Raw genomic sequence first — 16588 nt, forward strand, 5'->3', positions numbered from 1 at the left:
GAGGAAGTTTTAACTGCAGTGAGTCTCCTTCTGAACAGACCAAGAGCCCTCAGCCGCTCCTCTTCCCCTCAAGGCCCTTCACCAACTTCACTGCCCTCCTCTGGCCGCTTTCTAACACCTTATTATCCTTCTTACATTTCGGCGGCCCCACCTGCCCTCAGCATCCCGGGTGAGGCCGCTCCAGTGCGGGACAATCCCCTCCCCGGCCCGATGCCCTCAGGACACAGCCGGCTCTCTCGGCTGCCACCATCCCCACTCCGAACCCAACCGCAGCTCCCGAGCCGCCGGGGCCCGTCCCCGAGGCCTCACCCTGGAACCCGGGGCCCGTCCCCGAGCCCTCACCGCGGCGGCCGGGGCCCGTCCCCGAGGCCTCACCGCGGAGCCCGGGGCCCGTCCCCGAGGCCTCACCCTGGAACCCGGGGCCCGTCCCCGAGGCCTCAGCCCGGAGCCCGGGGCCCGTCCCCGAGGCCTCACCGCGGAGCCCTGAGCCGGGGCCCGTCCCCGAGGCCTCACCGCGGCGGCCGGGGCCCGTCCCCGAGGCCTCACCCTGGAACCCGGAGCCCGGGGCCGCCTGTCCCGGAAGCGCTCGGTCTCCATGGGGACGGCGGGCGGGCGCGCCGGAAGCGGCGGCGCTGGGTGCGGAGGGCGGCCCGTCCGCTGCCTCCGCCCGCGGGCCCCGCCGCACCATGGAGCCGGGACGGGCCGGCTGCCTGCTGCTCCTGCTGCTGCTGCCGGCGCTGGCGGCGGCCGCGCCGGGCGAGTTCGACCCGTACCGCGTGCTGGGGGTCGGCCGGAGCTCCAGCCAGGCCGACATCAAGAAGGCCTACAAGCGGCTCGCCCGGGAATGGTACGTGCTGCCCTTGCACCTCCTCCGCCCGGCCCCGGGAGAGGATCTCGGCGTCGGGTCGGTGACAGGGCCGGGCCCCGCGGCCCGCGGTGGCATGAGCCGCCTCGCCTGGCGGTGCTCCCTCGCAGGCCGGGAGTCAGCCTGGCACACGGAGATGCTCCGTGCCAGCCGTACGTGCTGTAAAACACTCTGGAGTCTGCCTGCCGGGGGGAGAAGTTCGCTCAGAGGCTGCTTACCAGGGGAAAAAGGTCTCCCAGAATCAGGCTACAGGAGGAAAAGTTCTCCTAGAGTCCGGCTAGGGTGGGAAAATTTTCCCGGAGTCTGCCTCCGGAGGGGTTGAAAGTTCTCGTGGAGTCTGGCTATGGAGGGAAAAGTTCTCCTGGAGTGTGGCTGTGGGGGGAAGATTCTCGTATAGTCTGGCTACAGGAAAAAAACTTCTTCCAGGATCTGGTTGCAAAGGGATAAAGTTCTCCCAGAACCAGGGTACAGGGAGAAAAGGTCTCCCAGGCTGTGGGGGGAAAAGTTCTCCTGGAGTCTGTCTACAAGGCAAAAAGTTCTCCCGGAGTCAAGTGATGTGGGAAAAACTTCTTTTGGAGTCTGGCAATGGGGAGAAAACTTTCTCCCTGGGAACTTCTAATACACGAGGGTTGAAGTCTCATCTTAATGCCTTGATGTCCAAGGGCTGTTCAGTCCCTGTGCTGTGGAAGGGGAATGTGTTGGATGCACAGACATCACACCCCTCATGCAGGTGGTGTGTGGTGAGGGGTAGACTTAGGGCATAGAAATAAAATTAATAAACTCGGCTTACCTGCAGCTTATAGAGCCCATGATGTTCTGTGTGAGACATCCCCGAGGCCATGGCAGGAGGTGATTGAAGGAAGAAGCCAGTAGTTATGTAGGGCAGCAGCCAAGGGAGGCATTGCTAGGAAGGAGACACGCTCCGTGTCCTGGGCCCAGGCTGCTGGGGATGGAGCAGACAGAGGGACAGGTCCATAGACACACAGCACACATCCCAGTGCTGCATTTTGGGACGGGGTTTGGGCAGGGACAGCACGTGCTGGCTGTAAAGCTGATCTCAGCCTCAGGAGTGCCACTGCAAGCCCTCTCTGCCCATGTCCTCCTCACCTCCAGAGGCAAACAGCTCCCCACTGACCCCTTCTCCTCTGGTTCTGCCCCATAGGCACCCTGACAAAAACAAGGACCCAGGAGCAGAGGACAAATTCATCCAGATTAGCAAGGCCTACGAGGTAACACATGCTTCCTATAAACTCCTGCTATCATTAAGTGACCTTATTTTTCCGTATGTGGCTTTGTGTTTTTCCAGTGTATTTCTGTGTGGGAAAGGTGCTTGACTAGGTGGAGGTGGACATTACCCACCCCAAAAGTTTGCTCAGCTTGGTTGGCAGAGCCACCGGAGTCACCAGCATGGTTTCTGCTGCAAATACTTTGCTGCAGGTCTGCCTTGTTCTGCCTAAAAAGCCTCTAAAGAAGAAGGAGTGGGTATTCCCCAAGCCCTGCCCTGCTAGGCAGCGTCTTGACAGTGTCACACAAACATAAAATAATTTTTCAGTGATGTAAGCAACGTTCAGCATCACAGGGATTTGGTGACCTCAAATTATTCTTAGCAGTAGTTATTTGCATGTCTGGAAATTGGTTGCTCCAGTTTGTGGCAGCCAAGCCTATGGAAATCAAAATAAATCCTTATTTCCCTGCTAAACAATGCAGAATTTTTGCAGGGCTTCTGGCTGCTCAATGAATCCTCCAGTTTCAAAGAGACACCAGCAAAAGCCACTCCAGAAAAGAGTGTTTGTGCTCAGAACACAGGATGTTTAGACCCAACGAGCTGTTGGTGACAGAAGTGGGTACAGCAGTCTGGATTTAGGGGCTCCTTTTCTTTGAGTTTTGGAGTTTTTTTACTCTTATTTACCACAGCGAGCCAGTAGGATATGCTGCTTCCTTTTTCCAAAATATTTATCCCTCTGATGTGCAGCAAATTCTGCACGTTCCTTGAGCTATTTACTGAGGAATTACAGTCAAGGCACTTTCCCCTCATGGTTTCAGGCAATCATTTCTCTGTCATTTGCTTTCCAGATTCTCTCCAACGAGGAAAAGAGGGCAAACTTTGATCGCTACGGAGATGCTGGGGAAAGCCAGGGCTTCTCTCAGCAGCAGCATCGCCAGTTCCACCGCTTCCATGATGGTTTCTATTTCGATGAGTCCTTCTTCCATTTCCCTTTCAATTCCGAGAGGCGCGACACCTCCGACGAGAAGTATTTGCTCCACTTTTCCCACTACATCAATGAAATCGTGCCGGATAGTTTCAAGAAACCTTACCTCATTAAAATCACCTCAGACTGGTGCTTCAGCTGCATCCACATCGAGCCTGTGTGGAAGGAAGTTGCTCAGGAATTGGAGGCGCTGGGTAAGGATGAGGTTGTTGGGGTTGAGGGTGTGTCCCTCGCCCAGTGAGGCTGCAGTAGTTTGCCTTAAGGTTTGTGTGACCCAGTTTAGACCCTGCAGATTTCCTCAGGGTTTTATCCTAATGCTCTCCCAAACATTCCTAACTCCAAAGCAGGCTGCTGGGCCATGGAGCAGGTCATCAGTTTTCCACTGGGTTGGTATTTGGGTTGCTGGGGATCTTACAGCTGAACCCAGTGCTCTCCTTTTCCAGGAGCAGGAATCGGCGTCGTTCACGCGGGGTACGAACGGCGCCTGGCCCATCACCTGGGTGCCCACAGCACCCCGACCTTGCTGGGGCTCATCAATGGGAAAATAACCTTCTTCCACAACGCTGTCGTCCGGGAAAACCTGCGGCAGTTCGTGGAGAACCTTCTCCCAGGGAATCTTGTTGAAAAGGTAGGTTCTAGCAGGGGTGTCAGATGCTGCTGCTCCTCTCTGCCTGGAGATCCCTCTCTCCTTGGCTGTTTCGGTGGCTAAGCTGTTTAATTCAGGCTCCCAGCTGATCTGTGTCACGAAGCTCCAAACCCTGGAGCTGTCAGAAGCAGTCTCAGCCCACAGCTCTGTAACACTTGTCCTTGAAAAGAGCCGCTCCTGCTACTAAATGGTCACACCAGTGATTGTACTGGTGGCTGACCCCAGCTGTGACACCTCACAGCCACCAGGGCTCTACCCAAGCTATCCCTAGGACAGGAACCTGCTGGATTTCACTTCTCTCCTGCTTTCTTGGCATTTCATCCAGCAAATTAGGGACTCACTACCTCATAGGTCACATGTGCTAAAACTCACTGACACAGAATCCCATTTGTTTTGTCCACTTTTCCTTCAGACCTTTGAAACGAACTGGTAATGAGCCCTTTCAAAGTCATAAGTAAAACTTGCTAACTGATATAATTTCAGCCTTCTGGTGATTTTTGACAGAGTCCTAAAAACACCCACCACCCCTGTGATGTGGCTGGGTCAGCCCCCACAGCACCTCACCTGCCTGGCCTCTGCCTGTGGCCTTGTTCACCTCATTTTCCCTTGGGATCTTTACCAGGAGTCACCTTCTCCAACAGACTCTTGGCTTGTCTTCTGGGTATTGAAGTGATTGGACTTCTCACCCCAAAAATAGGGATAATTTCCCTTTCTACAGTAACTGCTGCCATTTGTGTCTTTTCTGAGAGTTTTCACAGCTGAAACTGAGCAGGTTTAATGGAGCTCTCAGGTGCCTTTTAACCCTTGGTTTCCCATTTTTCATATATATAAAGAATACGGTCCAAACAAACAGGAGAATAACAGTTTTGTTGGCATTGACTTGGAATGACATCAGCACAGGCTGCAGTAACTAAGGGCTGATGTGGGTTATACCCACACCTCCGAGGTTCCAGCCTGGCAGAAAGGTGGCTAATATTAATGAGCGAGATGGCATGATCAAGTGTGTCTTGAAAAATCAAAAAGGTTTTAATAAAGAAGGAAAACAACACAAAAAACAAGAGCAAAGCAGAGCACAGTACAGATACAAGTCTCCTACTTGCTACAGCAGCTCAAAAAGCATGGAGTTTCTTTGTTCTCTCTTTTTAGTACTAACAGTTGAGGTGAGCTTTTTGGCCCTTGGCCCAATGAGATGAACAACAGACTTTGAGTTACATTCCCAGGGTCCAGTCCACACTTCTGTGCTGGCTCCGGGCCAATTACAGTGAGAAACCCACAGAACCTTCCAGCTAAACTTCCTAAAATATCTAAAAGTAAACTGAAACACTTTCCCTGTTTGGAAGCACCTGCTGGAGGTGTAAAGAATGCATCACCACAGGCTGAGGCAGGACAAGAGTGATGGTTTTAATTCACTCATTAATCAGAAGTATATATTGGAAAGACCACCCCACAGTCTGCTTCCTGCAGCACCTGGACAGCCTTTCCAGGTTCAGCCCTCCTTCAGACACCTTGTTTCAGGGCATTGCAGAGATTAAATTAACATTCTGCTTCTGTCTAAAGATTACAGATAAAAACTACGTCCGCTTTCTGTCCGACTGGAGGAAAGACAACAAGCCCCACGTGCTGCTGTTCGATCACATGCCAGTTGTGCCCTTGTTATACAAGGTAATGCCATTTCTCTCACTTCATTGTTGATTTGCTTATCAATCCAGGTGTTCCAAATTAAAACACGCCCTTGCTGTGAGCAGACATGGACTGATGCCTCCAGACACCACTGACTGGTTTGAGGAGGGCAAGGTGATTTGTGCAGGTTGTAAATGACGTGGCCAGGTGACCAGCTTTGTTAGGAGTTTGTTTCTTTGTCCTGACGCAGTTACCCTTCATGGGTGTGAAGGTGCAGGTGTGTTTCAGAGCTAGCAACAACACAGGTGCACAGCCTTTGTTGGGAATGAGAGATGTTTGTGGTATATCTAATTTGGGTTGCTGAATATCCCATTTCCTAAGAAGCCCTTGCTACCCTACAACATGTCAGGCTGTAAATAAAGCTGTGGCTCTGTGGAGGCTCCCAGAAAATGACTAGGATGACACAAAACTTGGTTCAGTGAGGGAGAGGAAGGGCTTGTACCTCTTACAGCACATCTGATAGCATTCAAACAGTGGGATGTGTTCTTGGAGCAAAATCTTGGGGGGGGCAGAAAATGCTTACTCTGTAACATAAACACGTGCTGGGGATTTCCTCCCACCCAGCTGACGGCCTTTGCCTACCGGGATTACCTGTCCTTTGGGTATGTGTATGTTGGGCTCCGAGGCACCGAGGAGTTGTCCAGCCAGTACAACATCAACGTCTACACTCCCACCATGATGATCTTCAAGGAGCACATTGACCGGCCCGCTGACGTTGTGCAGGTATCGCTCAGAGCCCTCTCCAAGAGCTATGGGAAAATGGGCACAGAGCTTTTCTGACCGAGCTGATGATGTGGGGTTGGTCAGTGGTGCAGTTTGGAGGAAGAGTGTTTGTTCTCAGCTTTAACTCAGGCTTTGGAGGAGAAGAGGGAGTATTAGGACAGGGGGAGCTTGGGCCACTCCAGCCTGTTGAGGAGGGGGTACACATGTAACTTCCAAGTACTGGGGTCTCTAAACATCATGGGTGATTGCAGGGAGGACCACAAGGGCTGGCAGCCTTGTCCAGGAACATCCAACAGTTTTTCCCTCCTCTTACTGCTCATTTCTGACTTCTGCTTTCTTGGTCTTTGCCAGGCACGAGAAATGAAGAAGCAGCTCATTGATGACTTCCTTTCCCAGAATAAGTTCCTCATGGTAGCCAGACTCACCAGCCAGAGGCTGTTCCAGGAGCTGTGTCCTGTGAAGAAGTCTCACCGTCAGCGCAAGTAAGTTATGTGTCCCCGTTTTGTTTCCTGAGGCTCTGGGGCTGCTCCTAGAGTCACTTTTGGTTTGATTCTGAGGGAAAAGAGCAATGACTGCATTGGATCATGCTCAATGTCCACACTGTCAGAGAGGTTTCTGGCTCATTGAGATGTTCTGGCAAGAGGAAAGGAGTTGGCCATTACCTCTCACCTCCGAACTGACTCTTAATCCCACATCTCGTTGTGTCACCCAGGCACTGTGTGGTGTTGCTTACCGGGGAAGGAGAGAAGTTTGCTGAGGCTTATGAGGCCTTTTTGACTTTTGCTGTGGCCAACACAAAAGACACGCTGAAGTTTGTGCACATCTACAGCGATCGGCAGCCGGAATTTGCAGACGCCTTGCTGATGGATGAGGAGAAGTATCACGGAAGATCAGCTGTGAGGGTTTCCTTTTATTTTTTTAATCTCTTCTTCTCTTAGCCTGTCATTTAATTGATGCTGTACCTTGATCTGATGCCTGATTCTGGGTAGTGGTTTGAAATGAATCATAGAAGAAAACAAAAGCCCCTTTCTCTCTGACATCTGCTATGCTTTTGGCTCATCCAGGTCGTCATTCTGGAGAGACGCAATAACGCAGGGAAGATCGCCTATAAAGCCTTGGAGGAGGCCTGGCAAGGCAGCAAAGAGGACAACTTCATCCTCCTGGATCTCCTGGACCAGCTGAGGACAGACCCTGGCCTTCTCTCATCAGAGACTGTTGTGGCAGACCTGAATGACGAGCTCGCTCCCGTAAGTGTACAGCCTTTCCAGATGCCTGACATCCATGTTTCCTTTGTGAACAGTCCCATTATGGTTGTTCAGAGGCATTATTTATATTTTAAAATAACAAGGCAAAACTCCTAGAAGATTTCTTGCTTACAGAAGGAACTCATGGCATGCTCTGAACCTGCTGGAGGTCTTTATAGCAGTTTTGTCATTTAGGTTTTTGCTTTTCATTCCTTTCAAACAGATGTTCCTTATCCGATGGTTCTACTCCACACTGGACTACATCTCGGACTGCTGGGACAGTTTGTTTCACAGTAACTGGTACGGATTGGGCATCCATTGTTGGTATTTACTGCTTCCCTGTCACTTTATTTTAAAACAGATCCAGTTTTAGCCTCCTTTTGGGTGGGAGCAGGACAACACTCAAAAACATGATGGTCTTTAAGACCCAAGAAACAAGCTGAAACTGTGCTTCTGGGGAAGGCACACAGTGTTATCTGACATAGGCAGAACGGAAATTGAGGCAGAAAATGTGAACTCACAGGCCTGACTGCTGCTTGCACATCTTCCCCTCAGGCGAGAAATGATGCCACTCCTGTCCTTGCTCTTCTCCGCACTCTTCATTCTCTTTGGCACTGTTATTGTTCAAGCTTTCAGGTGAGTGCACACCGAAATGCTCTCAGGTTTGGCTCCTCAGTCCAACCCCTTAAACACATAAAATCACCTTCCTCTGCAGTGATTCGAGTGACACAAGGGACACTCCACCCTCGGGGAAAGAAGAAGCGACCGCAAAGACGGAGAAGAACGACGCAAGCTTCAACAAAGAGAGTAACAGGTTCCCTCTCTAACTTCTCCAGAATGTTTTCTGCAGAAACGTTGTTTGGGGAGCACCTGTGCAGGGAGGGTTAGTGAAGAGCAGAAAAGTGCTGAAGTTGCACATAGTGCAGTTGTTGTGCAGGGCAGTGCAGGCACAGCCAGGACCCAGCCAGCAAGGACAGGGGGACACTGATCTGCTTATTAAACAATTCCCACTGAGTTTGCCTAGACAGCATCCTCAGGGGATAGGAAAAGGTCTGACCCACTCGTTCAGGGAAGTGCAAACCAAGCCATTGCACCAGTTACACTGGCTTCTGTTACAGGGCACAGGGATGGCTCAGCATAACAGGCTGGCACTTGCACTCACAGTTTCTCCATCCTCAGTTGCTCCCAGTCCCTTTCCCCTCTTTCACTTGGTCTTTTTGTTGCAGCAGGATCCCCAAAAAGGGCTTTGTTGAGGTGACTGAGCTAACGGACATCAACTACACCAGTAACTTGGTGCGCCTGAGGCCAGGGCACATGAATGTCGTCTTGATCCTGTCCAACTCCACTAAAACCCCCCTGCTCCAGAAGTTTGCCTTGGAAGTCTACACGTTCACAGGGTAGGCTGGCCCCTCTCCCGGGCTTCTGTTGCTGTGTTAACAACTTGTGTGATGCTGTGAGGGGTGGGGTTGGCTCCATTGCCAGGAATGATTGCTTCTGGTGAGCAAAGCAGCCTCTGCCGCCATCAGTGGCAGTGAGCCACCAGAAACCAAGAGGCTGTTCCCTGCCAGACTTGGTGATGGTGGCCAGAGGGGTCAGGTGCCGGTGCCACTTTGGCTGTACCCATGTTTTGACAAATAGAAAGCACAACAGTGCTGCATACACTGAGCTGCAAAAGAAGCTGCAGCAACACAGCACTACCCTGTCCTTGTTGACAATTCCTTACCTGTCCAGTAGGAATCCAGCCAGACCCAGGACATGTGCTAATCCCACGGTTTTCTCTGCTCTTCCCCCAGGAGCAGCTCTCTTCACTTCTCCTTCCTGAGCCTGGACAAGCACCGAGAGTGGCTGGAGTATCTGCTGGAGTTTGCACAGGATGCAGCCCCCATCCCAAACCAGTATGACAAGCATTTCCTCGAGCGTGACTACACAGGCTATGTCCTGGCTCTGAATGGCCACAAGAAATACTTCTGCCTCTTTAAGCCTCACAGATCAGGGGACGAGGGGGGAACCCTGGGATCATGCGAGGATTACAATGCTTTACAACATGCAGAAGCCAGAGGGAAATCCTCCTGCAGCCCGGGATCTAGATCCATTAAAAACAAATTACACAAATTGTCCTTTTGGATGGAACGCCTTCTAGAGGGTTCCTTACAGAGGTTCTATATCCCCTCGTGGCCCACACTAGACTGAGGGATTTTACAGAGATTCTAAGGGGACAAACTTTTTATGAAGATGACAAGGGACAGCTCTTTCCAGGAATACTCAAACAAGCGTGATGAATGGACCTTAGGTTTTAGATGAACTCTCCTGGGGCCGGCAACTAGAACACACCTCCTGCGTCCGGAGCCCGGGAGCACAACCAAGTGTATCCATGTGCCCTCCACCGCCCCGCCGTGCGTTTGGACGCCGTACAGCAGAAGAGCCAAGAAGTCTGTTTGGCCCCTCTTGTCCTGCCACATCTGCCTCCCGAGTCTCCCCCATCCTACCTCTTGTTTTACCTCGGTTGAAGAAATCCGTGACTTCCCTGGGTCCGGACCAGCCGCGGCCAGCAACGCAGGCCCGGTCGTGGTTCTCCCTCCCTGTCCCCGTGTGCTTAGCCCATGGTGCATGGTGTAACTCTGGCAAGACCCTGCAGACCCTCCAGGCCCTGCCCTTCCAAAAGGCCTCCTCCCACCAGGCAGTCGTGCTCTCTCGGCTTTCCCCATGGTAAGTGATGCAGAATCCGGTCAGGAGCATCTCCCTTGTAGCAAACCTTAGCTGGGACTCCCCTGTGGTGTGGGCTCGTGGGCGATCTGCATGTTTCATGCTCCTCGTGTCATGGTTCCACCCTCAGCTTTTGGCTGAACAATAACAGGGAGGGAAAGGGCACGGCCGGTAAATACTGTCAAAGTGTTGAGCCATTTAAATGTCACCTTGATTTTTTAGATGCCTTTTCTGCTTCTGTTGATTTTAGACGATGTATCCTAGAGCCATAACTTTACCTGCGTCCTCAGACTGTAGGCGTGAGCTGCTATGAGCCAGTAGATGTGTAAAAAAACTCTACGTAGCTGCCAGGGAGTCACCTGGGCTCCTTGCAAACACTTTTCCAGCTGTAGTACAAACCAACCTTTGTATCAAGGAACCTTCCTTTGTATCAAGGAACCTCATCCTTCAACGATTGTATTCTTGAAATGTTGCCCCAGAAGTGCTGTATCATCAGACCGTTGCGTGCGTGTGAAGCTCCTTTGGTTTAGTCGGGGGTTGAGACGTTGGGTTTCAGCCTCTCACCCGTTTCCTTCCTGCCCCAAACCTCCGTTTCTCCACACTCAGGCTGCTTCCGTGGCTTTGTGTTTGTTTGCTTGGGTATTTATTTTGTCTTTTGGAAGCGGTGGGGGTGTGTGAGGTTAGAGCAGCTGTACAGCCCTGGGTTTGGACAATGCTTTGCTGTAGCAGTGCCCCAACAGCTGCTTCCAACACCACAGGGAATGGGTGGCCCTGGGGAAGGCAGAGGGAGGACAAGCAGCAGCCTCATGGCTGCTTAACACTCCTCAAGTGTCCAAGTGAGGCAGCAGGGCTTCTCTTTGTGGCCAGGACTGAAATCCTGTGAGGTTTGTTCTTTTTCACCGCTCCAGGACTGACACTGGCAGCCAGGCCTCCTGCTTCCATGGATCTGGAGCCCTGTGGTACTGCCAAAGAACAGGGATGGGGGCCAGTGGCCTTTGCCACAGGGCTTGAAACCCAGAGCACTCAGTGAACAGTGGTGTTAATTCCAGACTCAGCCCTCATCACCTTAGTTACCATCTTAGCAGAGCAGCCAGTCAGTAGTCCGTGCCAACCCCTGAGCTAGCTGCTGATCCCACACAGAAGCTGGGAATGCTCCACGTTGCACTCCCTACACACCCTAATTGCTCCCAAAGCCTTGCCTCATTGCATTTCCCCATCCTGGGAGCAGATTGGCCTGCTCCAACCCCCACAGGTAACTCAGATCCCCTGTAAAACGTGCTTCAAATAAAGGCTGCAATGCTACAAATGATCCCCACGTGAGGTTAATTAATTCCAGCCCAGTGCACTCTGGGCTGCAGAATGAGGCACTAAAGTAGAGGAAGAGAAGGAAGGTGAGGTCTTCTCCCTGCCCAGGATCTCCTGTGAAGCTCCTGTGAAAGCACACAGGCAGCACTGACAGAGAGCAGAGACGGAGTGAAACACCAGCCTGATGCTTCTAGACTTCACTTCCACCTGGCTGGAGCAATCACCACAGCACTCCTGCACTTCTCCCACAGCTTGCCATGCAGGATGTGGCTGGAATAGGTTTTAGCCCTGCAGAAGGCTCCACATAACGTCTTAAACATTTGCAATAGCAGAAGAACGCTCTCTTGATCTCTGCTGTCTCTTCAGCTGATCAGAAACAAGGAGAAAACCCTCAACTCATTAAAAAAGTGCCTAGTTATGCTACAGCGAGGGAATTCAGCCCAACCCTGAGGAAGGGGAGAAGGCTTTGTGGCCTTCACATCCATTGTGTGTGTTGCACGCTGCCAGAATCCTTGGGTTTATCTTCTTTTCAGCACAGGTAACCTCCCCTTTCAGCCAGGGCTGAGCTGAGGGAGCGCTTGCAGCAGTCCACCTGTGCTGGCTGCGGCTGGACAGGAGCACAGCTCCTGGATTTTTATGGAAACTTTTGCCTGGGTTGAAGGAAAAGCCAAGCTGCTCTGACCCCTGGTTTAGTTGGCTGCAGTGGCACTCCAGGTGTTTACTGTCTTGAGACCACGGTCAGAGCTGCTTATCCCAGGACGTGCCCTCTCCCAGCAGCCGTGGGCCGTCACCCCCATCATTTTCTGAACACTTGAGATTCTGTTCCATGCGTGGTGATCGTAACCCAAAGACTGAGGAGATTCGGTCCTAGTGCACTTTCCTAGTGAGATGTGAGCGATGGCACAGTGCTCGGAGCTGAGGAGAAGGGATACAGGCCCCAGAGTGGAGGTTGTTCCCAAACTCCTCCCTGTCTCTTGCCCTTCACCCACAGCAACCAGGAGCCAGGACACGAGCGCAGCCTGACAAGTAGGACTGAGAACTAGGTACCTATTTTGCACTTTTGATACTGGGAGGGGGGGAATTAACTTATTTGGCAAACTTGTCTTTTTTATTTTGGGGGATTTTTGTTTTTGTTTTGGTTTTGTTTTGTTTTTGTATTTGTGAACAGGCACTGATGTCATTTTGTTTTAAGACAATTACAGGTTCGCAACCAAAATAAACTATTTTAATGTGTGATGAGGTGGCTCTGTGTCTCCATGTACAAACTAACCTCACCTTCATGTCCTCTCAAATAGTTCAGGAGCATTAAACCACTCCTGCCATAGGAAACTCCAGGTTATTCCACCAGCAGGAAATCTAGTCAAATATCTCCCTACTCTGAGCTGAAGGCTCAGGCTCCCTTCATGTCCTCCCTTCTTCTACATTCATTCATACATACATTCATACATTCCTGCAACATCCTGATGGTACAAACCTTTTACCAGTGACAGTTTTTCCAGGAGCGCTGTAAGCTGGGTGAATCATTCCAGAGGCAAAATGGCATTAGCCTCATTTATCCCTTTCCTAGGCCAACGCCACAGCTCCAGACCCGTTAAATGGGATGTCAAGCCTGTTCCCTACAGTTTCCCAGCTTAAAAGTACCTCTTCTAATGGTAAATGGCATTTATTTCATGCTGCAAAGCCCATGCTGGCTGCTGCTGGCTGAAGGGAAGGGGAAAGCTTGGCTGAGGACATGGAGTAGTAGCATTGCCCCAGGGCAGGTGGGAACTGCCCTCACAGTGTCTTCACTCCTGGGAGGACACACAGCATCTCAAACAGTAGGTTTGCCCCCAGGAGGGCTGTATTGCCTAAAAAAACAAGACAAAAAAAGGAAGAAATCTCTGTATATCCAATGGCACTTGTCCTGCCCTCAGGCATCTTCAGACTCACCAGAGACATCGTACATTGGTGCGACTTCCACAAGGTCACACCCCACTATGTTCAGGCCTTTGCAGCCACGAATAATCTCCAAAGCCTAGGAGGAAAATGGATTTGGGATCAAGAAACACATCTGACCTAGCAAGACTGGTCCAGGTTCTACTTTCCCCATATTCCAGTTAGGAAACCAAACCTCTATGGACCAAATCATATCAGTTCCACGTTTCCCTTCCTCCTCGCCATGAGGATACACTTCCTGGCCTCTCTAAACTTCCATTTTGCTGTGCTGTGGAAACGACCTCCTTTAAAAGTAGCAAACTGTCCCTTTCCTCCGGGAAGGGCAGCAATGTCCCCCTCACCTGCGCAGGTGTGAGCCCGGCTATCTCTGGGGTGCCGGTGCCCGGGGCGTAGGCGGGGTCCAGCCCGTCGATATCGAAGCTGATGTACATTGGCTTGTCCCCCATCTGTGCCCTCACCTCCCTCATCAGCGGCTCCAGGGACTTCATCCAGCACTCCTCAGCTGGGACCACCCGGAAACCCTGCGGGAACACACACAGGCACCTGCTTAGGGAAAAGGGGGAGATGAGGAACCTCCCTTGCCCTGCTGGAGAATATCTACCAGGAACAACCCTCATTCCAGGGCGAAGCTGCAGAAGTGCACCTGGAAACACCTTCCACTCCCCACACACATTTTCTAACCCTCCTCTCAGCTGACACTCAGTGAGCCGGGAGCGCTTGTCCTGCAGACAAGCCGCTGGCATAGAACGAGAGGCAAAATTAATGCATTTATTTCCCGGTGGAGCCAAGTCAATATTACTGAGGTGGTATTTACGGCAGGGAGAGTACACAGCGCTCGGCTGCGGATCAGTTTACCTGTTCCCGGCAGTACTTGTGTGGGTCGGGGTCATAGGAGGAGCCTCGGATGCCGATCTGCACCACGCGGCCGCAGTCCAGCAGCCCTTCCTCCACACAGCGCCGGAACGGGCTCCCGTGGTAGATCCTCTCCCCCAGAGCCGTGTCTCCGGTGTCGGTGTGAGCATCCACGTGCACCAGTCCCACGGGACCGTGCCTGGTCGAGACAGGGTGGCCACGTTAGTCCTGTCCCGTGTTGGCATGCTGGCCCTGCCAACAGCAGGGACAGCAAACCAGGAGCCTTCCTGAGGCTTTTTCCCAGGTCCTTTCTCCATCTCCAGGTTAGAAACTTACTTTGCTGCCAGGGCCTGCAGGATTGGGTATGTTATGGTGTGATCTCCACCTGCAAGAGGACACAGGGAAGAGGGGAAATACACTATGAGAGCTGCTCAGCACTCGTTACTTTTTTTCCCCCGAGTAATTTTTTCCCTCTTTGCATTTATCCTGCACTTATTTATACGAGACTTCATTGCCAAAACAAAACACTTCCAGGTGCAGTTTGCTTCCTCTCACCTCTCCTGGGTCCTCTCTTCTCCTGGTCTTCCTTCTAAGGAGGACCAGATATGCAGGACTGCCAGCAGGGAGAGCCTGTGGAGCAGGACCCCTGATTTGGCTTAGAATAGACATTTGATCAGCTTCTGAGGATGCTGTAACTGGTGACTTGCCCCTCGATACTCCACACACTCACTGCCTTCAGCGATGCCAAGCAGTAACAGCTATGAACTTGAACGTGCACCCAAATCAGGCCTCGTGCAAAGCTGGTGCTCGCTCAGCTGGAGGGACACAAGGGACAAAACCTGCCCTTGCTTTGAGTCCTGCTCAACAGGACACCAAAAACACGGCACTGCTTGTATTTACAGACTGACCCATCCTCCTCGTTTTTGACCCAAAGGCATCACAGAACATTCTGTTCAGCGGAGAGCCTGTGAATTTACCCATGATACAGCACAACAGCCCAGGCAGGGGACGGAGTCATCGCTTGCTTTCTGCCAAGGCTGGGTTGAATGACGGCAGGAGGAGCAGAGGGAGTCTGACAGAGCCAGGCACAGCGGCAGGACAGGGAGACACGGGCTCCTTACCCAAGGTGAGGGGCACACAGCCCAAGGCCACGATGTCCTGGTAGGACTGGCGGATGAGGCGGCAGCTGTCGGGCAGGTTGTAGAGGTTGACATCCACGTCCCCGATGTCGGCCACGCGCAGGGAGTCGAAGGGCGCGGCCCCGGTGCTGCCGTTGTACCTCCTCACCATGGCGGACTCGGCGCGGATCTGCCGCGGGCCGAACCTGGGTGATGGCACGGCGGGGAAACACCACCAGGCATTGCTCCCAGCGCTCCTCTCACCACTGCAGAGCCGTGCCCCATGGCCAGAGGGAAGCACCGGCTCCCCTGGCGGGCCTTTACCTGGCTCCCGGCCGGTTGGAAGTGCCTGTATCCAGCGGAACACCGACAAACGCCGCATCCAGCCCCTCTGCTGACGCCTGCACGGGAAGCCTCATCATGGAGCAGACCCCCACGGGCCGGGCCACGAGCAGGGCACTGGGGGGTATGTTGAACTGAGAGCTGCAGCAGCGAGGGGCTCTGCTCCCTGGGGCCAGGGGCTGGAGGAACCCTGCAGACGCACTGGCTGGGGAGCTGAAGGTGGCCAGAAGGGCCGGGGGCCGCACGCTGTGGTGTGAGGCTGTCACCAAAATGGTCACAGCTGGCTTGGGAGCGCAGAGCCCAGCTCCCTGGGGCAGCAGCTGCCTGCAGGCAGCCCAGAGCAGAGGCCTCATCCTGATCCACATGCTCCCACCCTCTGTCCCACCGGGAATGGAGTGAGGGGTGCTGTGGAGCCCGTTCCCAGCTGAGGCAGAGCGCCAGCTGCCTCTGCCAAGCCTCCCTCCAGGGATCAAAGTGCACTGGACACTCCACTGCCCGGGCGAGGGCAGAAACCCAGCCCAGCCTGCACACTCACCCTCCCAGCCACCCCCTTTCCCAATGGCAGAGTCCTGGCAAACACTGCGAACAAACACGGCAGTGAGGGACAAAAGCCTGTGCAGGGATTAGCAGGACAGGGCAGGAGGGACATGCTGGGAGATGTCCCAGTTTGCTCCCCTCAGGCATTTGCACACAGACAGCATGGCAGCATTTGTGGCATTAACAGCCTGTACTTTTAACCTGCACTCCACAAAAGCACCCAGAATGCTGAAAAATCATAAAAATGTCTCGTTAGCAGAAGGCAGAAGGGAAAGAAAACAAAAGGGAAGTCTGACCTCAGCAGAACCATGGGGGAACAAAATGCAAGCACAGGGGAAGCATTAACAGGGATTTAAGGACCAGAGGGACAAGCTGCAGGATGAGCATTTTAGACTATTTTTGAGGACAGAACTGAAATGGTTTCCGGG

The 16588-nt window shown here is 52.7% G+C and overlaps 2 protein-coding genes across 4 annotated transcripts; one reads left to right on the top strand and one right to left on the bottom strand.

Annotated features, from left to right (window-relative positions):
- The first annotated feature begins 662 nt into the window (after positions 1-662).
- Positions 663-12612, top strand: DNAJC16 (DnaJ heat shock protein family (Hsp40) member C16). Of its 3 annotated transcripts, none has more exons than XM_066334382.1 (14): positions 663-847; positions 2028-2094; positions 2939-3269; positions 3519-3703; positions 5279-5383; positions 5966-6124; positions 6476-6606; positions 6837-7020; positions 7189-7371; positions 7592-7668; positions 7924-8004; positions 8084-8182; positions 8595-8765; positions 9162-12612. In XM_066334382.1, exons 1-14 carry the CDS (start codon positions 687-689, stop codon positions 9556-9558), a joined length of 2331 nt encoding a protein of 776 aa, XP_066190479.1. In that variant the 5' UTR covers positions 663-686; the 3' UTR covers positions 9559-12612. The 3 variants fall into 3 exon arrangements, with proteins under 3 accessions (XP_066190479.1, XP_066190477.1, XP_066190478.1); XM_066334380.1 differs by having other exon boundaries at positions 680-847; positions 8598-8765; XM_066334381.1 differs by lacking the exon at positions 5966-6124 and having other exon boundaries at positions 680-847.
- Positions 12613-13020: 408 nt separating this feature from the next.
- AGMAT (agmatinase (putative)) lies at positions 13021-16087 on the bottom strand. The gene is made up of 7 exons (XM_066334384.1): positions 15606-16087; positions 15285-15487; positions 14500-14548; positions 14167-14362; positions 13653-13832; positions 13306-13390; positions 13021-13223 (listed from the first exon to the last, which is right to left on the bottom strand). The coding sequence occupies exons 1-7, from the start codon at positions 15986-15988 to the stop codon at positions 13150-13152; spliced, it is 1170 nt and encodes a 389-aa protein (XP_066190481.1). The 5' UTR covers positions 15989-16087; the 3' UTR covers positions 13021-13149.
- Between the last annotated feature and the right edge of the window lie 501 nt (positions 16088-16588).

Source organism: Sylvia atricapilla, chromosome 22, assembly GCF_009819655.1.
Source record: "Sylvia atricapilla isolate bSylAtr1 chromosome 22, bSylAtr1.pri, whole genome shotgun sequence".
Lineage (NCBI taxonomy): Eukaryota > Metazoa > Chordata > Aves > Passeriformes > Sylviidae > Sylvia > Sylvia atricapilla.